This window comes from Lissotriton helveticus, chromosome 7 (assembly GCF_964261635.1).
Source record: "Lissotriton helveticus chromosome 7, aLisHel1.1, whole genome shotgun sequence".
Classification (NCBI taxonomy): domain Eukaryota; kingdom Metazoa; phylum Chordata; class Amphibia; order Caudata; family Salamandridae; genus Lissotriton; species Lissotriton helveticus.
The window spans coordinates 1,014,896,898-1,014,916,677 of record NC_136068.1 but is presented as its reverse complement, the minus strand read 5'-3'; the positions used below and the strand labels follow the sequence as shown (position 1 = coordinate 1,014,916,677).

Here is a 19,780-nt window from a genome sequence, read left to right as displayed (position 1 = left end):
GGTGCAAGATGCAGAGTGTGGGTGCAAGATGCAGAGTGGGTGAAAGATGCAGAGTGGGTGAAAGATGCAGAGTGGGTGAAAGATGCACAGTGGGTGACTGAAGCAGACTGGGTGACTGAAGCCGAGTGGCTCACTGAAGCAGAGTGGGTGAATGAAGCAGAGTGGCTGAATGAAGCAGAGTGGGTAAATGAAGCAGAGTGGGTGAATGAAGAAGAGTGGGTGAATGAAGCAGAGTGGGTGAATGAAGCAGAGTGGGTGAATGAAGCAGAGTGGCTGAATGATGCAGAGTGGCTGAATGATGCAGAGTGGCGGAAGGATGCAGAGTGGCTTAAAGCATCGGAGTTCGCGCAAGGTACAGAGTGTGTGTGTTATTGCATGATAGTTCTATGTGTGTGTGACTATGTTGTATTAGTTGAGTGTAGTTGTAGTTGTATGTATCCTTCCTTTCCCAAAACCAGATCAAAGAAGTTCAAAGTTTTTATTTCACACCTTTTAATTTTTATTAAAAACAATAATAATTACTTTGAATTTTTATACAAAAATGAGAGATAAGGGCAACATGAGATATTTACTCTGAACATATGTCTTCATCGTCTTTCTCTTTTAGAATGTTTATGATTTTCCCATTACAAAACACCACTTCACAAGTTTGTGGCAAATAATGTACAAGTGCATTTCCAATGTTGTCCACCTCATCATCCAACATAAACCATTTAATTAGTATGTCATTTTGAATTGGCATCGATTGATAAACGTCTGTGTTTGTCACCCTAATAGTTATCATACTGGTTTCATCTTTGGTGCTTTCGACGCCATAAATTTGTATGTCAATATTTTCCTGTGGTGGGGCTGTTACCTGTTGAGACAAAAGAAATGCAACAATTAGTCCTTAGATTCTTATACTTTATTTGTTTGTAAGTCCAGTCTGAAAGAGAGATTTTTAGTTTGAGAGCAAGAGTGTGTGTGTGTGATAGAGAGTGCATGAAAGGTACAGAGTGGGCGAAAGGTACAGAGTGTGTGAAAGGTACAGAGTGGGCGAAAGCTACAGAGTGGGCGAAAGCTACAGAGTGGGCGAAAGGTACAGAGTGGGCGAAAGGTTCAGAGTGGGCGAAAGGTTCAGAGTGGGCGAAAGGTACAGAGTGGGCGAAAGGTTCAGAGTGTGCGAAAGGTTCAGAGTGGGCGAAAGGTAGAGAGTGGGCGAAAGGTACAGAGTGGGCGAAAGGTACAGAGTGGGCGAAAGGTACAGAGTGGGCGAAAGGTACAGAGTGGGCGAAAGTTACAGAGTGGACGAAAGGTACAGAGTGGACGAAAGGTACAGAGTGGACGAAAGGTACAGAGTGGGCGAAAGGTACAGAGTGGGCGAAAGGTACAGAGTGGGCGAAAGGTACAGAGTGGGCGAAAGTTACAGAGTGGGCGAAAGGTACAGAGTGGGCGAAAGGTACAGAGTGGGCGAAAGGTACAGAGTGGGCGAAAGGTACAGAGTGGGCGAAAGGTACATAGTGGGAAAAAGGTACAGAGTGGGCGAAAGGTACAGAGTGGGCGAAAGGTACAGAGTGGGAAAAAGGTACAGAGTGGGCGAAAGGTACAGAGTGGGCGAAAGGAGCCAGAGTGTCTGAAAAGAGCCAGAGTGTCTGAAAAGAGCCAGAGTGTCTGAAAGAGCCAGAGTGTCTGAAAGAGCCAGAGTGTCTGAAAGAGCCAGAGTGTCTGAAAAGAGCCAGAGTGTCTGAAAAGAGCCAGAGTGTCTGAAAAGAGCCAGAGTGTCTGAAAGAGCCAGAGTGTCTGAAAGAGCCAGAGTGTCTGAAAGAGCCAGAGTGTCTGAAAGAGCCAGAGTGTCTGAAAGAGCCAGAGTGTCTGAAAGAGCCAGAGTGTCTGAAAGAGCCAGAGTGTCTGAAAGAGCCAGAGTTGTCTGCTTACCTCTATTTTGCTGTGCCTCGTTGTATTCAAAATTTTCTGTGCATTAAATTCATGGACAGTTACATGAGTTAGCGTAACATAATCTCCAAGATGTATGTTAAATAGTGTAGCTTCTCTCCACAGTGTCACTTTGATGTCATCTGTTGCATCTTTTAAAGTAATCGATTTCAGTGGAGTATCTTCTCCATTGATAAAGACAGTCTTTACGTCCTCTTCCTACACCAAAGAAACATTTTATTAAATTCGGAAAGAAAAAACACTTAGTAATAGTGCGTTGTATGAATGGCAATCTAAGGTGTCATATTTAAGGACCCAACAGAACCTCCTTTAGAAAAGATAGCATTGTTTATTTCCAAAAATGGATTTGTAGAGAGTGCTTGTATTTATAGTAGACAGAGAAACTCTGGCATATTATGGTTAAAAAAGTTCGTGCTTTCTACATAGTGTGACAGACTGTATAATGCTATGTGTATTTAGCTTGTTAGTGAAGTTAGCAAAGGTGTAATGTGTGTGTAAGCTAACTAGGCATTTTTAGTTGTGACATGATGACATATTTGCGTTGATACTTACGCCACATATTGTCCCAGAAACGGTCATAAGACTTTTTAGAGTTGCACGTTTTATATCCTTAATGGGAGAAGCAGATGGTGCAGGCGGATGCAAAATGTTCTTCGCTTGTTGGATAAGGCCCTCCTCAATTTTCATTGCCGGAAATTTTGTAACTTTTGTTTGCTTAGTAATTAGAATTGTTTTGTTTTTGATGATGAAGTTGCGTATCAGTAGTCCACAGTTACTTTGAGTTTGCTCGTATAATTCTTCTTGATAACAAGTACATTTCATAGTACCAGTTTTATCTGCTAGAGCCAAATGAAATAGAATTTTTTGTTCTTGTTTTGCATTTTTGTAAGTAGTTTTTCCAGAGCAGTTGATTACATTAACTCGTATGGGTTTCTGATATGGTTTGTTGTCATTGGTATTAATGTTAATGATTTCTTCAATAGACATCATCTGAAATAGAAAAAGCGTTATAAGATGTTAAATACAAACCCATATTGCTTTATGATCACTGTAATAGCATTCTAATGTACCATAGTTGTGCAGTTTTCCATTTGTATATATATGATCTAAAATGGATTGGTAGTTAGTTGTGTAACTGGAAATGAGTTGATTACATTGTAATTTAGCTTCAAAGAATTCAATTAATTGCTTAGTGTATGAATTTTGTTGAGATAGATCCACATTAAAATCCCCTATAATGATAAATTTGTGTGTGGGGTAAAAATCAGTAATATTTTTGATAAAATCCAAAAGAGAAGTTATACTTTTTTGTGGTGGTTTGTATACAATAATAATAAGGTAATCCGTGTTCTGAATATGTACAGTAAAATGTAAAATGTCTATCCCTTCATGTGTCTCATAAATAGGCAATATAAAAAAAAAAAATTTGTAGTACATGATCATTCCATGGTTAGTGTTGTATGTATGAAATTTATCAAATATAATGTGATGGTATTGTTGTATCGTAAAATCACTATCTGTAGCCTTCCTTGTAGTGTTGATCTCAGTTAAGCATATAATGTCTGCTTGCAATATATTACTATCGGCTATCATAGAAGTAAAATGTTTCTGTAGTGATCTTATATTGTGTGCAATTATATTGAAATGTGCAGTGTATGTATGTAACTGTGGGATATGTATTTCAAGTGGCATTTCTGTCCTTAATCTGTGCATTTCATCATTAACTTGTGGATGTACTAATATTTTACGTTCATCAAAATTCTGTACATATACATTTTGTATTGATTTTGCCCTGCTAATAGCAACATAATGCAAATGATGAATTTTGCTGTTATTAAAGTGTATATAAAGTGGTTCGATAGTTGCACCTTGTGTGCGATGTATAGTCCGTGCTGAGGCTTGGCGTAAAGGAAATTGCTTCCGTATAATGGTAATAAATTTCTTAGTATATTGAAAATGTCTAGATATAGCATGTATTGGTGTCCATGTGTTTTGAATTTGTGAATGATATAAGTGTTTATATTGTTGTCTGGTTGTTTGTCCTATACTCTGATTCTCAAATAACAACCAAACAATAATAGGTGTATTGTTAATCAATTCAACTAATTGTACAACACCAGTTGCGCCATTTGTTAAACCATCATTTACATCCACATTGCAACTTAAATCATAACGAAGTTGTAAGGCTATGTGTAATGTATGTGAAAGGCCCATTGTTTTCTGTGGATCTTTGGGCAGTTGCTTCAGAATTGTTTTTTTCACATTTTCTGACAAATCAGAACTTACGGTATCGCTTGCTACTGTTATGTAGACTGGATAATGTTTGCAATGTTTTTCCAAAACATTTTGGTTAATATCATTAACTTCTCTATTAGTTGACATGATATATGGTATTGTTTCTAATAGACTCTCATCAGGTTGTATTTCCCTTAGCTTAATTTGTGAAATATCTTCTTCAGTATGCTTGCCTTCTCTCAACCGGTTTAGTAGTTGAGCAAATTGAAGATCTTCTTTTTGGCGCATAATTTTTGTTAATTCAAAAATTTTAAAATGTTCTTTCCATAAGTTTGCACTTAAAGGACCATACAACTGTGTAGAATCCTGAAAAATGTATCTGTCAAATACAGGTTTTAATTGGTAAAAGTCACCAATGGCTAAAATAGAAATGCCTCCAAATGGTTCATTAGATGATTTTATTTCTTGTAGCCTGTTATGTATAAAATTTAACATATTGTGCCCTACCATTGAAATTTCATCTATAATAACAACTCTAACATGCATCATTTCCATTTGTAGAGCAGTTCTATGTTCATGACTCAGTTGTTTATAAGTCAAACTTTGCGACACAGGTATTTTGAAAGTGCTATGCAGTGTTTTGCCATTAATATTATGGGCAGCCTTTCCAGTTGGAGCAGTAAGTAAGATATAAACATTGTCTGGGTTTTCACCTGCCTTTGTGTTATAGTAACGTAGTAAAGTTTGATATAGTGCAGATATTACAAAACTTTTCCCAACACCTGCCCCTCCGGTGCAAAAAGTATAGCATGGAGTGCTTGTAGTTTTAAACCAATGCAAGTGATGGTAAACAAATTGTAGTTGTTCTTCCGTTAAGTTTTGCATAAGTTGTTGGTATTTCTCATTGGGTAAGAAAAAGTTAGTTGAGCTTTGTTCATTGGTGGTAGTTCTAATTCCTAAATCTAGCGCCAAATCATATATATTATTTATTTCATTATTTTCGTCTTCTCTCTGTATATTTACTGTTGGTGATAGAGGAGCTGAAATTACATTTTCAAGACACTGTTCATGAAGAATGTTTGTAACTTCTCCATGCTGTTTGTTATAGATTTTTAGTTGTGCGTCAACAAATGTTTTAACTTCCAGATACCTGTCATAGTAAGTTGCCTTGTTTATTTGGATTTTATGTTCTTCCCTCCATGGATAGTGCAACATTAATATCTCTCTATAATACTCTTCTGGTTCATTATTTTTGTTAAATCTGCAAAAGCGTATAATTTTCCCTTGTGTGCGCTTATTTAAAGCATAATCATAATTCTGTTTCTGTTGTTCTTTATTCCCGTGACTACATGTTATTTCTAATTCTTCCTCATCTGAGCTGTAAAAGTTTTGTTCTGCAAGTAAATCTTCGCTATCATTGATTTCTCTGCCATGTGTTTTTTTCTTCACATAGTTAAAATTAGCTGCATAGTCTGCTAACGTGCACATCTCTAATGATTGTGGGCGTTTGCAGTACTTTATAATAATATTTTCACATTGAATGTCAGTTGAATTTTCAGGCAAGTTATTAATTGTTTCCATATCACGCATTAAATAAGTTCTTTTTTCTGGACGGCTAGTATTAATAAATACAAATGATCGTGAGCTTTTCCTTAATGGTATTTGAAGAATGAGATATGCTGCTTCTTGAGCACTAATTTCTGTGCAGTTGAGGAATTTGTTTCCTATGTGTTTAAGTTGATCTTTGACATTACTATTGCTTGGTACCTCTTTAGCAGCTTGCGCTAGAAGTTTGCTAATTCCTCTTTGAGATTTACTGATATATGAGATAATGTAGACAGCACAAGCATAAGGGTCCAGTATAAACTGCAAGTCTATGTTTGCTCGCCAAGCTTCTAAAAGAATACTATTGTAGTTATTGATGAAGCATTCGGCTGGTGTTCGTTTCAAAAAAATCGTTGTTTTTTGTAAGCTAGTTTGTATTGAAGTAATATATTCGTTATCATCCATTTTAATGAAGTCTAAAAATTCGGCAAAAGAAAGTGTATTAAAAGTAGTACTATTCATAGCTTCATGTATTCTTTTAATATTATCTTGCCATTGCTTATTTGTCCCCTCAAGTGTTAATGGCTCTAATATAAGCGTTGTTGACATTGGGTATTTAGGATATTGATATTTGCATGTCCTTTGATGTTTACGCCTGCAATTTTTGGTATGACCATGCCTTTGTAAATTTATTAACGGTTGTAAAGTAGGGTTCTCAGACTTATGACAAGTGATATATTTGTCAATGAAGCTATTGACTTCTTCCACTGGTGAAACACCATACAGTGGTGCTTTGTTTACCCAGAGTAATGCATGTATATGTGGAGAACCTCTTTGTTGGAATTCAACTCTGTAAAAGTAGTCTACTATTTCCCCAATAGGATTAGTGCCATTCATCAAAACACAATTAAAGAATTTCCTAACTTGATAGTCAAACTGTCTTGCACATGTTATCGGATCTTCTTGTATTAATTTACTTTTAGTTTCCCAAGACATGTTTAAAAATTCTTCCTCTGTGCATTCCTTTAAGTTTCTAACTCTCAATAGTATATTTATTAAATGGTGCCATTTAGTTTCGGCAGCAGATAAAGTCAAAAAGAAAGTAGGTATGCCAAGTTGCCTTATCATTGCAAAAATATCTTTTTTGCAACTTTCCCAATATGGAGGTGAACTGCATATAGTTTTTAATACTTTGTAACCCTCATTAAACTGTAAAACATTCTCTATATTATATTTTATGTCTTTAGCAGTTATTTTATTTCCATCTGTAAATTTTTTCCTGATGGAAATGTTGATTTTACCGTGGATCTGCTTAATATGTAATTTCTTCAGTTTAAAAAAGACATTACTAATAGATTTAGCGACTCTTCTATCATAACTTCTTAACTCTGTTTGGCAAATAGTACTATAATGTACCGGTATGTGCCTTTCCTTATTGTTTGGCCTTCGTTCACCACAAAAAATAGTAGGGAAAGCCAAAAACTCAGAATCTTTATCCTCATATAAACCTCTTGGCGTGTTATGTTCAGCTGGAGCTAAACTTAACACATTCACCGAATTTGTAGTAATAGTTTCATTTGTTAACATAGTATCCAAATTTCCAGCTTCTATGTTGTCTGAACTATCAGATGAATTGTTTGTCTCCGAAGTCTCATTGTGAGATTCTATTTCTGGAGGTATATACTCCCAGTCAGGGTTAATAGTAACACCATATTCATTAAACATTGTACTATTTTTAGCTAGCCATGTATCTGCCTTTTTTACAGTATTTGGTCTAATATTTTCATAATGTGTATATGATTTATAGACTAATTTCCTTTTTAATTTCACTGGGATTGTCATGGCGTCATTAATTTGCCTTGGTAAAATGGTAACAGTTGTCATAACATCTGCAGGTACATTAACTACTGCACCTGATAACGATTTTTGAAAACCGCGTGGCAGAGTCCGAATTTGTAAGAATGGTATCCTAGGTGAAACTAATCGTTCTTCTAAATCATATAATTCTAATTCAGCTGGTACATTTGGGAAGCCCATGCCATTTAGAATTGAACATGGTGGTATTTTATCTTTGCGAATGTAATAATAGCAAGTCATACAAATTAAATTTGTTTTCTTCGTACTAATGTTGCACTTCCTGAAAATTTCGGATTGGCTAACACTGCCTGTATTTCTCACCGTTGGTTTATGCCACAATTGATTGCAAAGAGTACAAATGTACTCTGGCCCATGCAATATTTCACGGTGGAATTTCCTAATAATTGTATGGATTTGTTTACCTCGTTTCTGCCTTTGACACTTCTTTAATTTTGGTCTTTTTTGAGCAATACCAATTTGTTGACAGTTGGAATTGTCTTCTTCAGCTGCATAATTTTTTTTCCTTTTTACCACTTTTTGTGGACATGTACTTGAATCCCTTTTTCTTTTCTGAGAGTGTTTCTTTGTTCCCTGTATAGATTTACTATTTCCTGGTAATTGTGATAAATTGCTATTCCCTGGCTTACTTTGATTCTGTACATTATATGAAGACATTGTAGTTGATGTTATAGTCTGATTAGGAGTACATTCAGTAGTATGTACCCAAATGTTTCTTTCTTGCGGTAGGTGCCTATTTTTATTGTTCACAGTAAGTGCTTTAGTAAAAGATTTCCTCTGAATGATTTTTATATCTATTGGTGTTAATTCAAATTGGACACATTGATCAGCCTGATGTGTAAACTGATATGCTAGTTTCACAACATATTGAATCAGCCCTTCAAAAGAATGAAATGCAATTGTAACACATGTTCCGTTAGAATGAGGCATGCCTTCATCGTCCCTGCTATGTGAATCAAATACAAAGTATGTTTGCATATGTTTGAAAATTGCTATAACATATACATCCATACAAAGTATAACACCACAATGCTTATTAAGAGTTACATTTAATGCTGTGCTAATATCTGGGTACGCTTTATCAAAACGTTTAAGGACATCACCGTAGTAAGCGTTTCGTAGCGTGAGTGAATATATCTCTTGATTGTGGTCTATATACCTTGGCAAGTCATCTGGATGCATAAGTGTTTCTTTGTTAATAGAATGCATTTGTAGATATAAAGCGTCCCCACGGTCCATGATATAATGCAGATCATTAGAGTTCCAAGTAGTTACTGGTTTGCATAAATTGTGCAAGACAGCAAAAACACTATTTGGTAAGCATTGCTTACCTTGTGATTTGCTATTAAATTTTCTATTCCCTTGATGGTAACTTGCTTTCAAGCATCTATGCATCTTAGATGTTATAATAAAAGTATGTTTGCACCAATTTTAAATTAAAAACCTTTTCCGAGTACCTAATTTATTGGGGGGACTGTAAGGTATAAACTTTTGACAATCTTTGCCCTAACTGGCAAAGTAGTATTTACCTTAACTTGTGTTTCTTTCGTTGTTGTTTGAATAATCTGAAAGGAGACGAAAGAAATGTTGGTTATAATATATCTTTTGTAAGTCTTCACGTGAAGTACTTAACATTTTGTTAATGCAATTCTTTTAAAAGAAAGAGCAAAGGAATCTGTAAACTGAGAGATGTGGCATAACAGAACGCTTGGAAGTGCTGTCACTGCTGCTCGGGGTATCTGTGAGATTTGTGTAAGTAGATGGAGAGGGAGGGAGAGAGTTGGAAGAGATAGTGTAAGAGGCAGAAACGTGGAGAGGAAAAGAAAGAGCGAAGGGATCTGTAAGCTGAGAGATGTGGCATAACAGAAGGATTGGTAGTGCGGGCACAGCTGCTTGGGGTATATGCGAGATTTGTGTAAGTAAATGGAGAGGGGGGAGAGAGTTGGAGGAGAGAGTGAAAGAGGCAGAAACGTTGATAGGAAAAGAAAAGAAAGAGCAAAGGAATCTAAGCTGCGAGATGTGGCATAACAGAAGGATTGGTAGTGCGTGCACAGCTGCTTGGGGTATATGCGAGATTTGTCTAAGTAAATGGAGAGGGGGGAGAGAGTTGGAAGAGAGAGTGAAAGAGGTAAAACGTGGAGAGTAAAAGAAAGAGCGAAGGAATCTGAGCTGCGAGATGTGGCATAACAGAAGGATTAGTAGAGCGTGCACAGCTGCTCGGGGTATCTGCGAGATTTGTCTAAGTAAATGGAGAGGGGGAGAGAGTTGGAAGAGAGAGTGAAAGAGGCAAAAACGTGGAGAGTAAAAGAAAGAGCGAAGGAATCTAAGCTGCGAGATGTGGCATAACAGAAGGATTGGTAGTGCGGGCACAGCTGCTCGGGGTGTCTGCGAGATTTGTGTAAGTAAATGGAGAGGGGGGAGAGAGTTGGAAGAGAGAGTGAAAGAGGCAGCAAAAAGGAGCCCTCTATTTTGTGCAGCATACACTCTATTTTGTGCAGCACTCACCAGTCCATTTACAATGTAGAAGGCAAAGGAGCTCAGCAGCAATGGTGACTGCACAACCCGCTTACAGGTGGTAAGTCATCAGTCTTTTTAAAGGGGTACACCTAAAAAACGTAGGGCCCTGGCTGAAATCACGCAGCCAAAGGTCTCAGTCACCACTTTGCCTTGGTTAAGAGGGCATTTGTAACTCTAACTCAAAATGACGTTCATTATGGGTGCCCTTTAACTTTACAGCCTAATTCTGATACGGACAGAAATACAATATAACGGGGGCATTTCCATTGGGGCATATGGTTTTTAAACTCGCAGGGGAAAAACGCACAGGGCTGTCCACAAACATACAACAACTGGGTGACACAACTACATATAGTCCTGTAATGTGACATTGGTGGTCTAAAGAAGACCCACATATAGACCTCCTTGGTCTCTCACGGTGGACCTTGAACCTGTGTTGTGTATTTATTAACAGCGGTGGAGATGTGGCATAACAGAAGGATTGTTAGTGCGTGCACCGCTGCTTGGGGTATCTGCGAGATTTGTGTAAGTAAATGGAGAGGGTGGAGAGAGTTGGAAGAGAGAGTGAAAGAGGCAAAAACGTGGAGAGTAAAAGAAAGAGCGAAGGAATGTAAGCTGCGAGATTTGGCCTAACAGAAGGATTGGTAGTGCGTGCACAGCTGCTTGGGGTATCTGCGAGATTTGTCTAAGTAAATGGAGAGGGGGGAGAGAGTTGGAAGAGAGAGTGAAAGAGGCAAAAAAGTGGAGAGTAAAAGAAAGAGCGAAGGAATCTAAGCGGCGAGATGTGGCATAACAGAAGGATTGGTAGTGCGTGCACAGCTGCTCGGGGTATCTGCGAGATTTGTGTAAGTAAATGGAGAGGGGGGAGAGAGTTGGAAAGAGAGTGAAAGAGGCAAAAACGTGGAGAGTAAAAGAAAGAGCGAAGGAATGTAAGCTGCGAGATTTGGCATAACAGAAGGATTGGTAGTGCGTGCACAGCTGCTTGGGGTATCTGCGAGATTTGTCTAAGTAAATGGAGAGGGGGGAGAGAGTTGGAAGAGAGAGTGAAAGAGGCAGAAACGTGGAGAGTAAAAGAAAGAGCGAAGGAATCTAAGCTGCGAGATGTGGCATAACAGAAGGATTGGTAGTGCGTGCAGCGCTGCTTGGGGTATCAGCGAGATTTGTGTAAGTAAATGGAGAGGGGGGAGAGAGTTTGAAGAGAGAGTGAAACAGACAGAAACGTGGAGAGTTAAAAGAAAGAGCGAAGGAATCTAAGCTGCGAGATGTGGCATAACAGAAGGATTGGTAGTGCGGGCGTAAAGCTGCTTGGGGTATCTGCGAGATTTGTGTAAGTAAATGGAGAGGGGGGAGAGAGTTGGAAGAGAGAGTGAAAGAGGCAGCAAAAAAGAGCCCTCTATTTTGTGCAGCATACACTGTATTTTGTGCAGCACTCACCAGTCCATTTACAATGTGGAAGGCAAAGGAGCTCAGCAGCAATGGTGACTGCACAACCCGCTTACAGGTGGGAAGTCATCAGTCTTTTTAAAGGGGTACACCTAAAAAACGTAGGGCCCTGGCTGAAATCACGCAGCCAAAGGTCTCAGTCACCACTTTGCCTTGGTTAAGAGGGCATTTGTAACTCTAACTCAAAATGATGTTCATTTTGGGTGCCCTTTAACTTTTCTGCCTAATTCTGATACGGACAGAAATACAATATAACGGGGGCATTTCCATTGGGGCATATGGTTTTTAAACTCGCAGGGGAAAAACGCACAGGGCTGTCCACAAACGTACAACAACTGGGTGACACAACTACATATAGTCCTGTAATGTGACATTGGTGGTCTAAAGAAGACCCACATATAGACCTCCTTGGTCTCTCACGGTGGACCTTGAACCTGTGTTGTGTATTTATTAACAGCGGTGGAGATGTGGCATAACAGAAGGATTGTTAGTGCGTGCACCGCTGCTTGGGGTATCTGCGAGATTTGTGTAAGTAAATGGAGAGGGGGGAGAGAGTTGGAAAGAGAGTGAAAGAGGCAAAAACGTGGAGAGTAAAAGAAAGAGCAAAGGAATGTAAGCTGCTAGATGTGGCATAACAGAAGGATTGGTAGTGCGTGCACAGCTGCTCGGGGTATCTGCGAGATTTGTCTAAGTAAATGGAGAGGGGGGAGAGAGTTGGAAGAGAGAGTGAAAGAGGCAAAAACGTGGAGAGTAAAAGAAAGAGCGAAGGAATCTAAGCTGCGAGATGTGGCATAACAGAAGGATTGGTAGTGCGTGCACAGCTGCTCGGGGTATCTGCGAGATTTGTCTAAGTAAATGGAGAGGGGGGATAGAGTTGGAAGAGAGAGTGAAAGAGGCAGAAACGTGGAGAGTAAAAGAAAGAGCGAAGGAATCTAAGCTGCGAGATGTGGCATAACAGAAGGATTGGTCGTGCGGGCACAGCTGCTTGGGGTATATGCGATATTTGTGTAAGTAAATGGAGAGGGGGGTGGTAGTTGGAAGAGAGAGTGAAACAGGCAGAAACGTGGAGAGTTAAAAGAAAGAGGGAATGAATCTAAGCAGCGAGATGTGGCATAACAGAAGGATTGGTAGTGCGTGCACCGCTGCTTGGGGTATATGCGAGATTTGTGTAAGTAAATGGAGAGGGGGGAGAGAGTTGGAAGAGAGAGTGAAAGAGGCAGAAACGTTGATAGGAAAAGAAAAGAAAGAGAAAAGGAATCTAAGCTGCGAGATGTGGCATAACAGAACGCTCGCTTGTGCGGGCACTGCTGCTCGGGGTATCTGCGCGCTTTGTGTAAGTAAATGGAGATGGAGGGAGAGAGTTGGAAGAGAGAGTGAAAGAGGTTGAAACGTTGAGAGGAAAAGAAAGAGCGAAGGAATCTGTAAGCTGAGAGATGTGTGAAAGTCATGTTGTGCCTTTAATTAGTGGTAGAAATGTTCTGTGTGGTGAGTTGAAGTGTTATGAACGAAATCAAAAACGGTTAGCAGAGTGAACAGTTGGATGTACTTACATGATATATGTTTGGGCGCCGTTTCTTTTACCCTTTCAATGAAAAGTCGAATGTTTCTGAATAACCTACAAGATAGAACGATAAAAAAAAAACATATGTATCGGTATGTTCAAACAAAGCTATGACCTGCTTGATAAATGACGTATTACTTTGATAAATATTAACAGCGAACATTTAGTGTTCCAAAATAACATGTTGCAGAATAATTTGACACAGGTGCAATGTGGAGATAGTAAACGCTATAATAAACTGAAGTTAATGTATCAATGCTGTCCCTTAGGGGTATTGAAATAAAAGTTCCATGCACTTACTTTGGAAGATTGAATGGCGGATTTTTTCAGTGGCTGTTGGTCGTTATCAGGAAGTACAGCGTCCTTCTGTAAGTCCGAGTTCTGTTCTCGCAGGTAAAAATAGAGTCTGATTCAAAGTGATCCGTCCCCCAGCTTAAATAGGGGCTAACGTTGAAAAAACCTTTTTTTTGGTTTTTACTTTAAGAAAGGATCAAAGGTTTTAGTCCTTCCCTTGCCCCAAGGAAAAGTCACACTAGATGATGTGTGCGACTTGGAAGTGTGAATGTTTGAATGTGTATGCAGATGGAGTTTCGACATTGGCGCGACAGTAGACTTCCCTGGGCAACTCCCTTAATGGCTCATAAGAGTTCGCTCTCAACTGACAAAGCAAAAGCCATTTTTTTTTTCCTTAGTCTAATTCGACTTGAACTGTGTGGTGCAAGTTACCCGTACAAATGGCATATATAAAGCGTTCCAAAGTATACAAAGTTGGCCTTTGTAACCTAAAACTCTTGTAATATTCTGCCTCAAAGTTGTGACGTTAACTTTATTATGAAAATAGAGAACATTGCAGCGGATGCGGAACTTAATGTGTGTGTGGCTACTTTTAAATACTGGAATCGTTGTTGTTGCTGTATGTGTACGTGTTGTAAGTATGCATTAACAGTTCTTTGCATGTGCGTTGTTGAGGCATGCAGTAAGAGCTGCAGTTGTGTGTGGCGTGTGTAAAAATGTTCATAAACTGGATGTGTTATATTTGTTTATTGGAAGATAGATGTCATGCTGTGGATTGTTAAGGAAGTGCATAGGTAATGCTGCTGTGTGTACGTGTTACTGAGGGAAGCTTGCACTGCTGCTGTCGGTGATGTACCTGTTCCATGTGTAAGGGAAGCTTGCAGGCCTATTTGCCTGTGCTGTACCTGCTCTGTGTGTGAGGGAATCTTGGACTGTTGCTGCATGTGCATCACCAAGATTTGTGTAAGTAAATGGAGATGGAGGTAGAGAGTTGTAAGAGAGAGTGAAAGAGGCAGAAACGTGGAGAGTAAAAGAAAGAGCGAAGGAATCTGTAAGCTGAGAGATGTGGCAGTACAGAAGGCTTGTTAGTGGGGGCACTGCTGCTTGGGGTATCTGCGAGATTTGTGTAAGTAATTGGAGAGGGAGGGAGAGAGTTGGAAGAGAGAGTGAAAGAGGCAGAAATGTGTAGAGGAATAGAAAGAGAGAAGGGATCTGTAAGCTGAGAGATGTGGCATAACAGAACGCTCGCTAGTGCGGGCACTGGTGCTCGGGGTATCTGCGGGAGGGTAGCCCCTATCACGTAGTTGGGTCATTCACATCACGACACGGAGTTTTGTTTTCTTTAGCACAATGTTTTGATCCCCTTTACTTTTACGGTTGGCAACTGCTGATGATGATACAGTGGGGAGTCAAGCGAGTACCAGTTTGACACATCCTCCATGGTGGTTGCTCCCGTGAGGCGTTGCCAATCCCCCTCCCCCTTTTTTCACTAGAAAAGGGTTGAGGGACGGTGAAGTACAGCACCAGGGATTAATGGGCACACACACATATGGCTATAGGAATGTATAGTTCAAATGAAATGTGACAATAGACACTGAAACTAGTACTAGGAGCTAACACATCCACTACTAGGCTTATCTCAATTTATAGAAAGAAAGGGATAGTTCACCTTGCAATAAGGTCAGGCACATTGTTCAGAGCTGCCTGTGCTGTACCTGCTCCGTGTGTGAGTGAAGCTTGCACTGCTGCTGTCGGTGCTGTACATGTTCCATGTGTAAGGGAAGCTTGCACTGCTGCTGCCTGTGCTGTACCTGCTCCGTGTGTGATGGAAGCTTGCACTGTTGCTGCCTGTGCTGTACCTGCTCCGTGTGTGAGTGAAGCTTGCATTGCTGTTGCCTGTGCTGTACCTGTTGCATGTGTAAGGGAAGCTTGCACTGCTGCCGCCTGTGCTGTACCTGATCTATGTGTGAGGGAAGCTTGCACTCCTTCTGTCGGTGCTGTACCTGTTACATGTGTAAGGGAAGCTTGCACTGCTGTTCCCTGTGCTGTACCTGCTCTGTGTGTAAGGAAAGCTTGCACTGTTGCTGCCTGTGCTGTACCTGTTCCGTGTGTGAGGGAAGCTTGCAATGCTGCTGCCTGTGCTGTACCTGCTCTGTGTTTGAGGGAAGCTTGCATTGCTGTTGCCTGTGCTGTACCTGTTGCATGTGTAAGGGAAGCTTGCACTGCTGCCGCCTGTGCTGTACCTGATCTATGTGTGAGGGAAGCTTGCACTGCTGCTGTCGGTGCTGTACCTGTTCCATGTGTAAGGGAAGCTTGCACTGCTGTTGCCTGTGCTGTACCTGCTCCGTGTGTGATGGAAGCTTGCACTGTTGCTGCCTGTGCTGTACCTGCTCTGTGTGTAAGGGAAGCTTGCACTGTTGCTGCCTGTGCTGTACCTGTTCCGTGTGTGAGGGAAGCTTGCAATGCTGCTGCCTGTGATGTACCTGCTCCGTGTTTGAGGGAAGCTTGCATTGCTGTTGCCTGTGCTGTACCTGTTGCATGTGTAAGGGAAGCTTGCACTGCTGCCGCCTGTGCTGTACATGATGTATGTGTGAGGGAAGCTTGCACTGCTGCTGTCGGTGCTGTACCTGTTCCATGTGTAAGGGAAGCTTGCACTGCTGTTGCCTGTGCTGTACGTGCTGTGTGTGTAAGGGAAGCTTGCACTGTTGCTGCCTGTGCTGTACCTGTTCCGTGTGTGAGGGTAAGCTTGCAATGCTGCTGCCTGTGCTGTACCTGCTCCGTGTTTGAGGGAAGCTTGCATTGCTGTTGCCTGTGCTGTACCTGTTGCATGTGTAAAGGAAGCTTGCACTGCTGCCGCCTGTGCTGTACCTGATCTATGTGTGAGGGAAGATTGCACTGCTGCTGTCGGTGCTGTACCTGTTCCATGTGTAAGGGAAGCTTGCACTGCTGTTGCCTGTGCTGTACGTGCTGTGTGTGTAAGGGAAGCTTGCACTGTTGCTGCCTGTGCTGTACCTGTTCCGTGTGTGAGGGAAAGCTTGCAATGCTGCTGCCTGTGCTGTACCTGCTCCGTGTTTGAGGGAAGCTTGCATTGCTGTTGCCTGTGCTGTACCTGTTGCATGTGTAAAGGAAGCTTGCACTGCTGCCGCCTGTGCTGTACCTGATCTATGTGTGAGGGAAGCTTGCACTGCTTCTGTCGGTGCTGTACCTGTTCCATGTGTAAGGGAAGCTTGCACTGCTGTTGCCTGTGCTGTACGTGCTGTGTGTGTAAGGGAAGCTTGCACTGTTGCTGCCTGTGCTGTACCTGTTCCGTGTGTGAGGGAAAGCTTGCAATGCTGCTGCCTGTGCTGTACCTGCTCCGTGTTTGAGGGAAGCTTGCATTGCTGTTGCCTGTGCTGTACCTGTTGCATGTGTAAAGGAAGCTTGCACTGCTGCCGCCTGTGCTGTACCTGATCTATGTGTGAGGGAAGCTTGCACTGCTTCTGTCGGTGCTGTACCTGTTCCATGTGTAAGGGAAGCTTGCACTGCTTTTGCCTGTGCTGTACCTGGTCTGTGTGTAAGGGAAGCTTGCACTGTTGCTGCCTGTGCTGTACCTGTTCCGTGTGTGAGGGAAGCTTGCAATGCTGCTGCCTGTGCTGTAACTGCTCCGTGTTTGAGAGAAGCTTGCATTGCTGTTGCCTGTGCTGTACCTGTTGCATGTGTAAGGGAAGCTTGCACTGCTGCCGCCTGTGCTGTACCTGATCTATGTGTGAGGGAAGCTCGCACTGCTGCTGTCGGTGCTGTACCTGTTCCATGTCTAAGGGAAGCTTGCACTGCTGTTGCCTGTGCTGTACCTGCTCCATGTTTGAGAGAAGCTTGCATTGCTGTTGCCTGTGCTGTACATGTTCCATGTGTGATGGAAGCTTGCACTGCTGCCGCCTGTGCTGTACCTGCTCTATGTGTGAGGGAAGGTTGCACTGCTGCTGTCGGTGCTGTTCCTGTTCCATGTGTAAGGGAAGCTTGCACTGCTGTTGCCTGTGCTGTACCTGCTCCGTGTTTGATGGAAGCTTGCACTGTTGTTGCCTGTGCTGTACCTGTTCTGTGTGTAATGGAAGCTTGCACTGTTGCTGCCTGTGCTGTACCTGTTCCGTGTGTAAGGGAAGCTTGCAATGCTGCTGCCTGTGCTGTACCTGCTCCATGTGTAAGGGAAGCTTGCACTGCTGTTGCCTGTGCTGTACCTGCTCCGTGTTTGAGAGAAGCTTGCATTGCTGTTGCCTGTGCTGTACATGTTCCGTGTGTGATGGAAGATTGCACTGCTGCCGCCTGTGCTGTACCTGCTCTATGTGTGAGGGAAGGTTGCACTGCTGCTGTGGGTGCTGTACCTGTTCCATGTGTAAGGGAAGCTTGCACTGCTGTTGCCTGTGCTGTACCTGCTCCGTGTTTGAGGGAAGCTTGCATTGCTGTTGCCTGTGCTGTACCTGCTCCGTGTGTGATGGAAGCTTGCACTGTTGCTGCCTGTGCTGTACCTGCTCTGTGTGTGAGGGAAGGTTGCACTGTTGCTGCCTGTGCTGTACCTGTTCCGTGTGTGAGGGAAGCTTGCAATGCTGCTGCCTGTGCTGTACCGGCTCCATGTGTAAGGGAAGCTTGCACTGCTGTTGCCTGTGCTGTACCTGCTCCGTGTTTGAGAGAAGCTTGCATTGCTGTTGCCTGTGCTGTACATGTTCCGTGTGTGATGGAAGCTTGCACTGCTGCCGCCTGTGCTGTACCTGCTCTATGTGTGAGGGAAGGTTGCACTGCTGCTGTGGGTGCTGTACCTGTTCCATGTGTAAGGGAAGCTTGCACTGCTGTTGCCTGTGCTGTACCTGCTCCGTGTTTGAGGGAAGCTTGCATTGCTGTTGCCTGTGCTGTACCTGCTCCGTGTATTTGTAGGGTGAATTAGGCTGTTAGTTTATTAGGGTGAATTAGGACTCAGGATTTCTATCTTGGATTTAGAGTGTGGATTAGGATAGTTTATTTCTATTATTCCTTTTGTTGTTGTATGTGTGTGTGTGTGAGGGTGAGTGAGGGTGTGTGAAGCTGAGGGTGTGTGACGGTGTGTGAGGGAAGCTTGCACTGCTGCTGTCGGTGCTGTACCTGTTCCATGTGTAAGGGAAGCTTGCACTGCTGTTGCCTGTGCTGTACATGCTCCGTGTGTGAGGGAAGCTTGCACTGCTGCCGCCTGTGCTGTACCTGATCTATGTGTGAGGGAAGCTTGCACTGCTGCCGCCTGTGCTGTACCTGATCTATGTGTGAGGGAAGCTTGCACTGCTGCCGCCTGTGCTGTACCTGATCTATGTCTGAGGGAAGCTTGCACTGCTGCTGTCGGTGCTGTACCTGTTCCATGTGTAAGGGAAGCTTGCACTGCTGCCGCCTGTGCTGTACCTGATGTATGTGTGAGGGAAGCTTGCACTGCTGCCGCCTGTGCTGTACCTGATCTATGTGTGAGGGAAGGTTGCACTGTTGCTGCCTGTGCTGTACCTGCTCTGTGTGTGAGGGAAGCTTGCACTGTTGCTGCCTGTGCTGTACCTGCTCCGTGTTTGAGGGAAGCTTGCATTGCTGTTGCCTGTGCTGTACCTGCTCCGTGTGTGATGGAAGCTTGCACTGTTGCTGCCTGTGCTGTACCTGCTCTGTGTGTGAGGGAAGCTTGGACTGTTGCTGCCTGTGCCTCACCAAGATTTGTCTAAGTAAATGGAGAGGGGGGAGAGAGTTGGAAGAGAGAGTGAAAGAGGCAGAAACGTGTAGAGGAATAGAAAGAGAGAAGGGATCTGTAACCTGAGAGATGTGGCATAACAGAACGCTCGCTAGTGCGGGCACTGCTGCTCGGGGTATCGGCGCGATTTGTGTAAGTGGGTGACTGAAGCAGAGTGGGTGAATATATATGTCTGATGATAGTGGATGTCTGATGATTGCATGTCTGCTGGGGTGCAGGGTCAGTACAAGTCAAGCTGTAAGTTGGTGTGTGTCAGAACTGGTTGCCTCGGGGCCAACGAAGTCTGTTGCGAGGAGTGGGGGGCAGCCTTTGATGTGCGAGAGAGCTGCCGTGAAAGGCATGTAATTAGGGGGGAGGAGAAGTGGCGCTGGGGTGAATGGAGGGAAGGCAGAGAAGGGGAGGGGGGATGAATGTGACCCGGCGGGCAGGGGAGGGGGTGAGCGGGGAGAGCGGCATGAAGGTGTGAAAGCAGCAGGGGCCTGGAGTGGGGCTAAGATAACTGAGACGGCGGGCAGGGGAGGGGGTGAGCGGGGAGAGCGGCATGAGGGTGTGAAAGCAGCAGGGGCCTGGAGTGGGGCTAAGATAACTGAGACGGCGGGCAGGGGAGGGGGTGAGCTGGGAGAGCGGCATGAGGGTGTGAAAGCAGCAGGGGC

At 42.8% G+C, this 19,780-nt stretch overlaps 1 protein-coding gene across 1 annotated transcript; it reads right to left on the bottom strand.

The window, feature by feature from the left end:
- Positions 1-495: 495 nt before the first annotated feature.
- LOC144767185 (uncharacterized) lies at positions 496-13,722 on the bottom strand. Its single transcript, XM_078650747.1, has 5 exons — positions 13,098-13,722; positions 9,117-9,152; positions 2,485-2,922; positions 1,915-2,130; positions 496-856 (listed from the first exon to the last, which is right to left on the bottom strand). Exons 3-5 carry the CDS (start codon positions 2,920-2,922, stop codon positions 569-571), a joined length of 942 nt encoding a protein of 313 aa, XP_078506873.1. The 5' UTR covers positions 9,117-9,152; positions 13,098-13,722; the 3' UTR covers positions 496-568.
- Between the last annotated feature and the right edge of the window lie 6,058 nt (positions 13,723-19,780).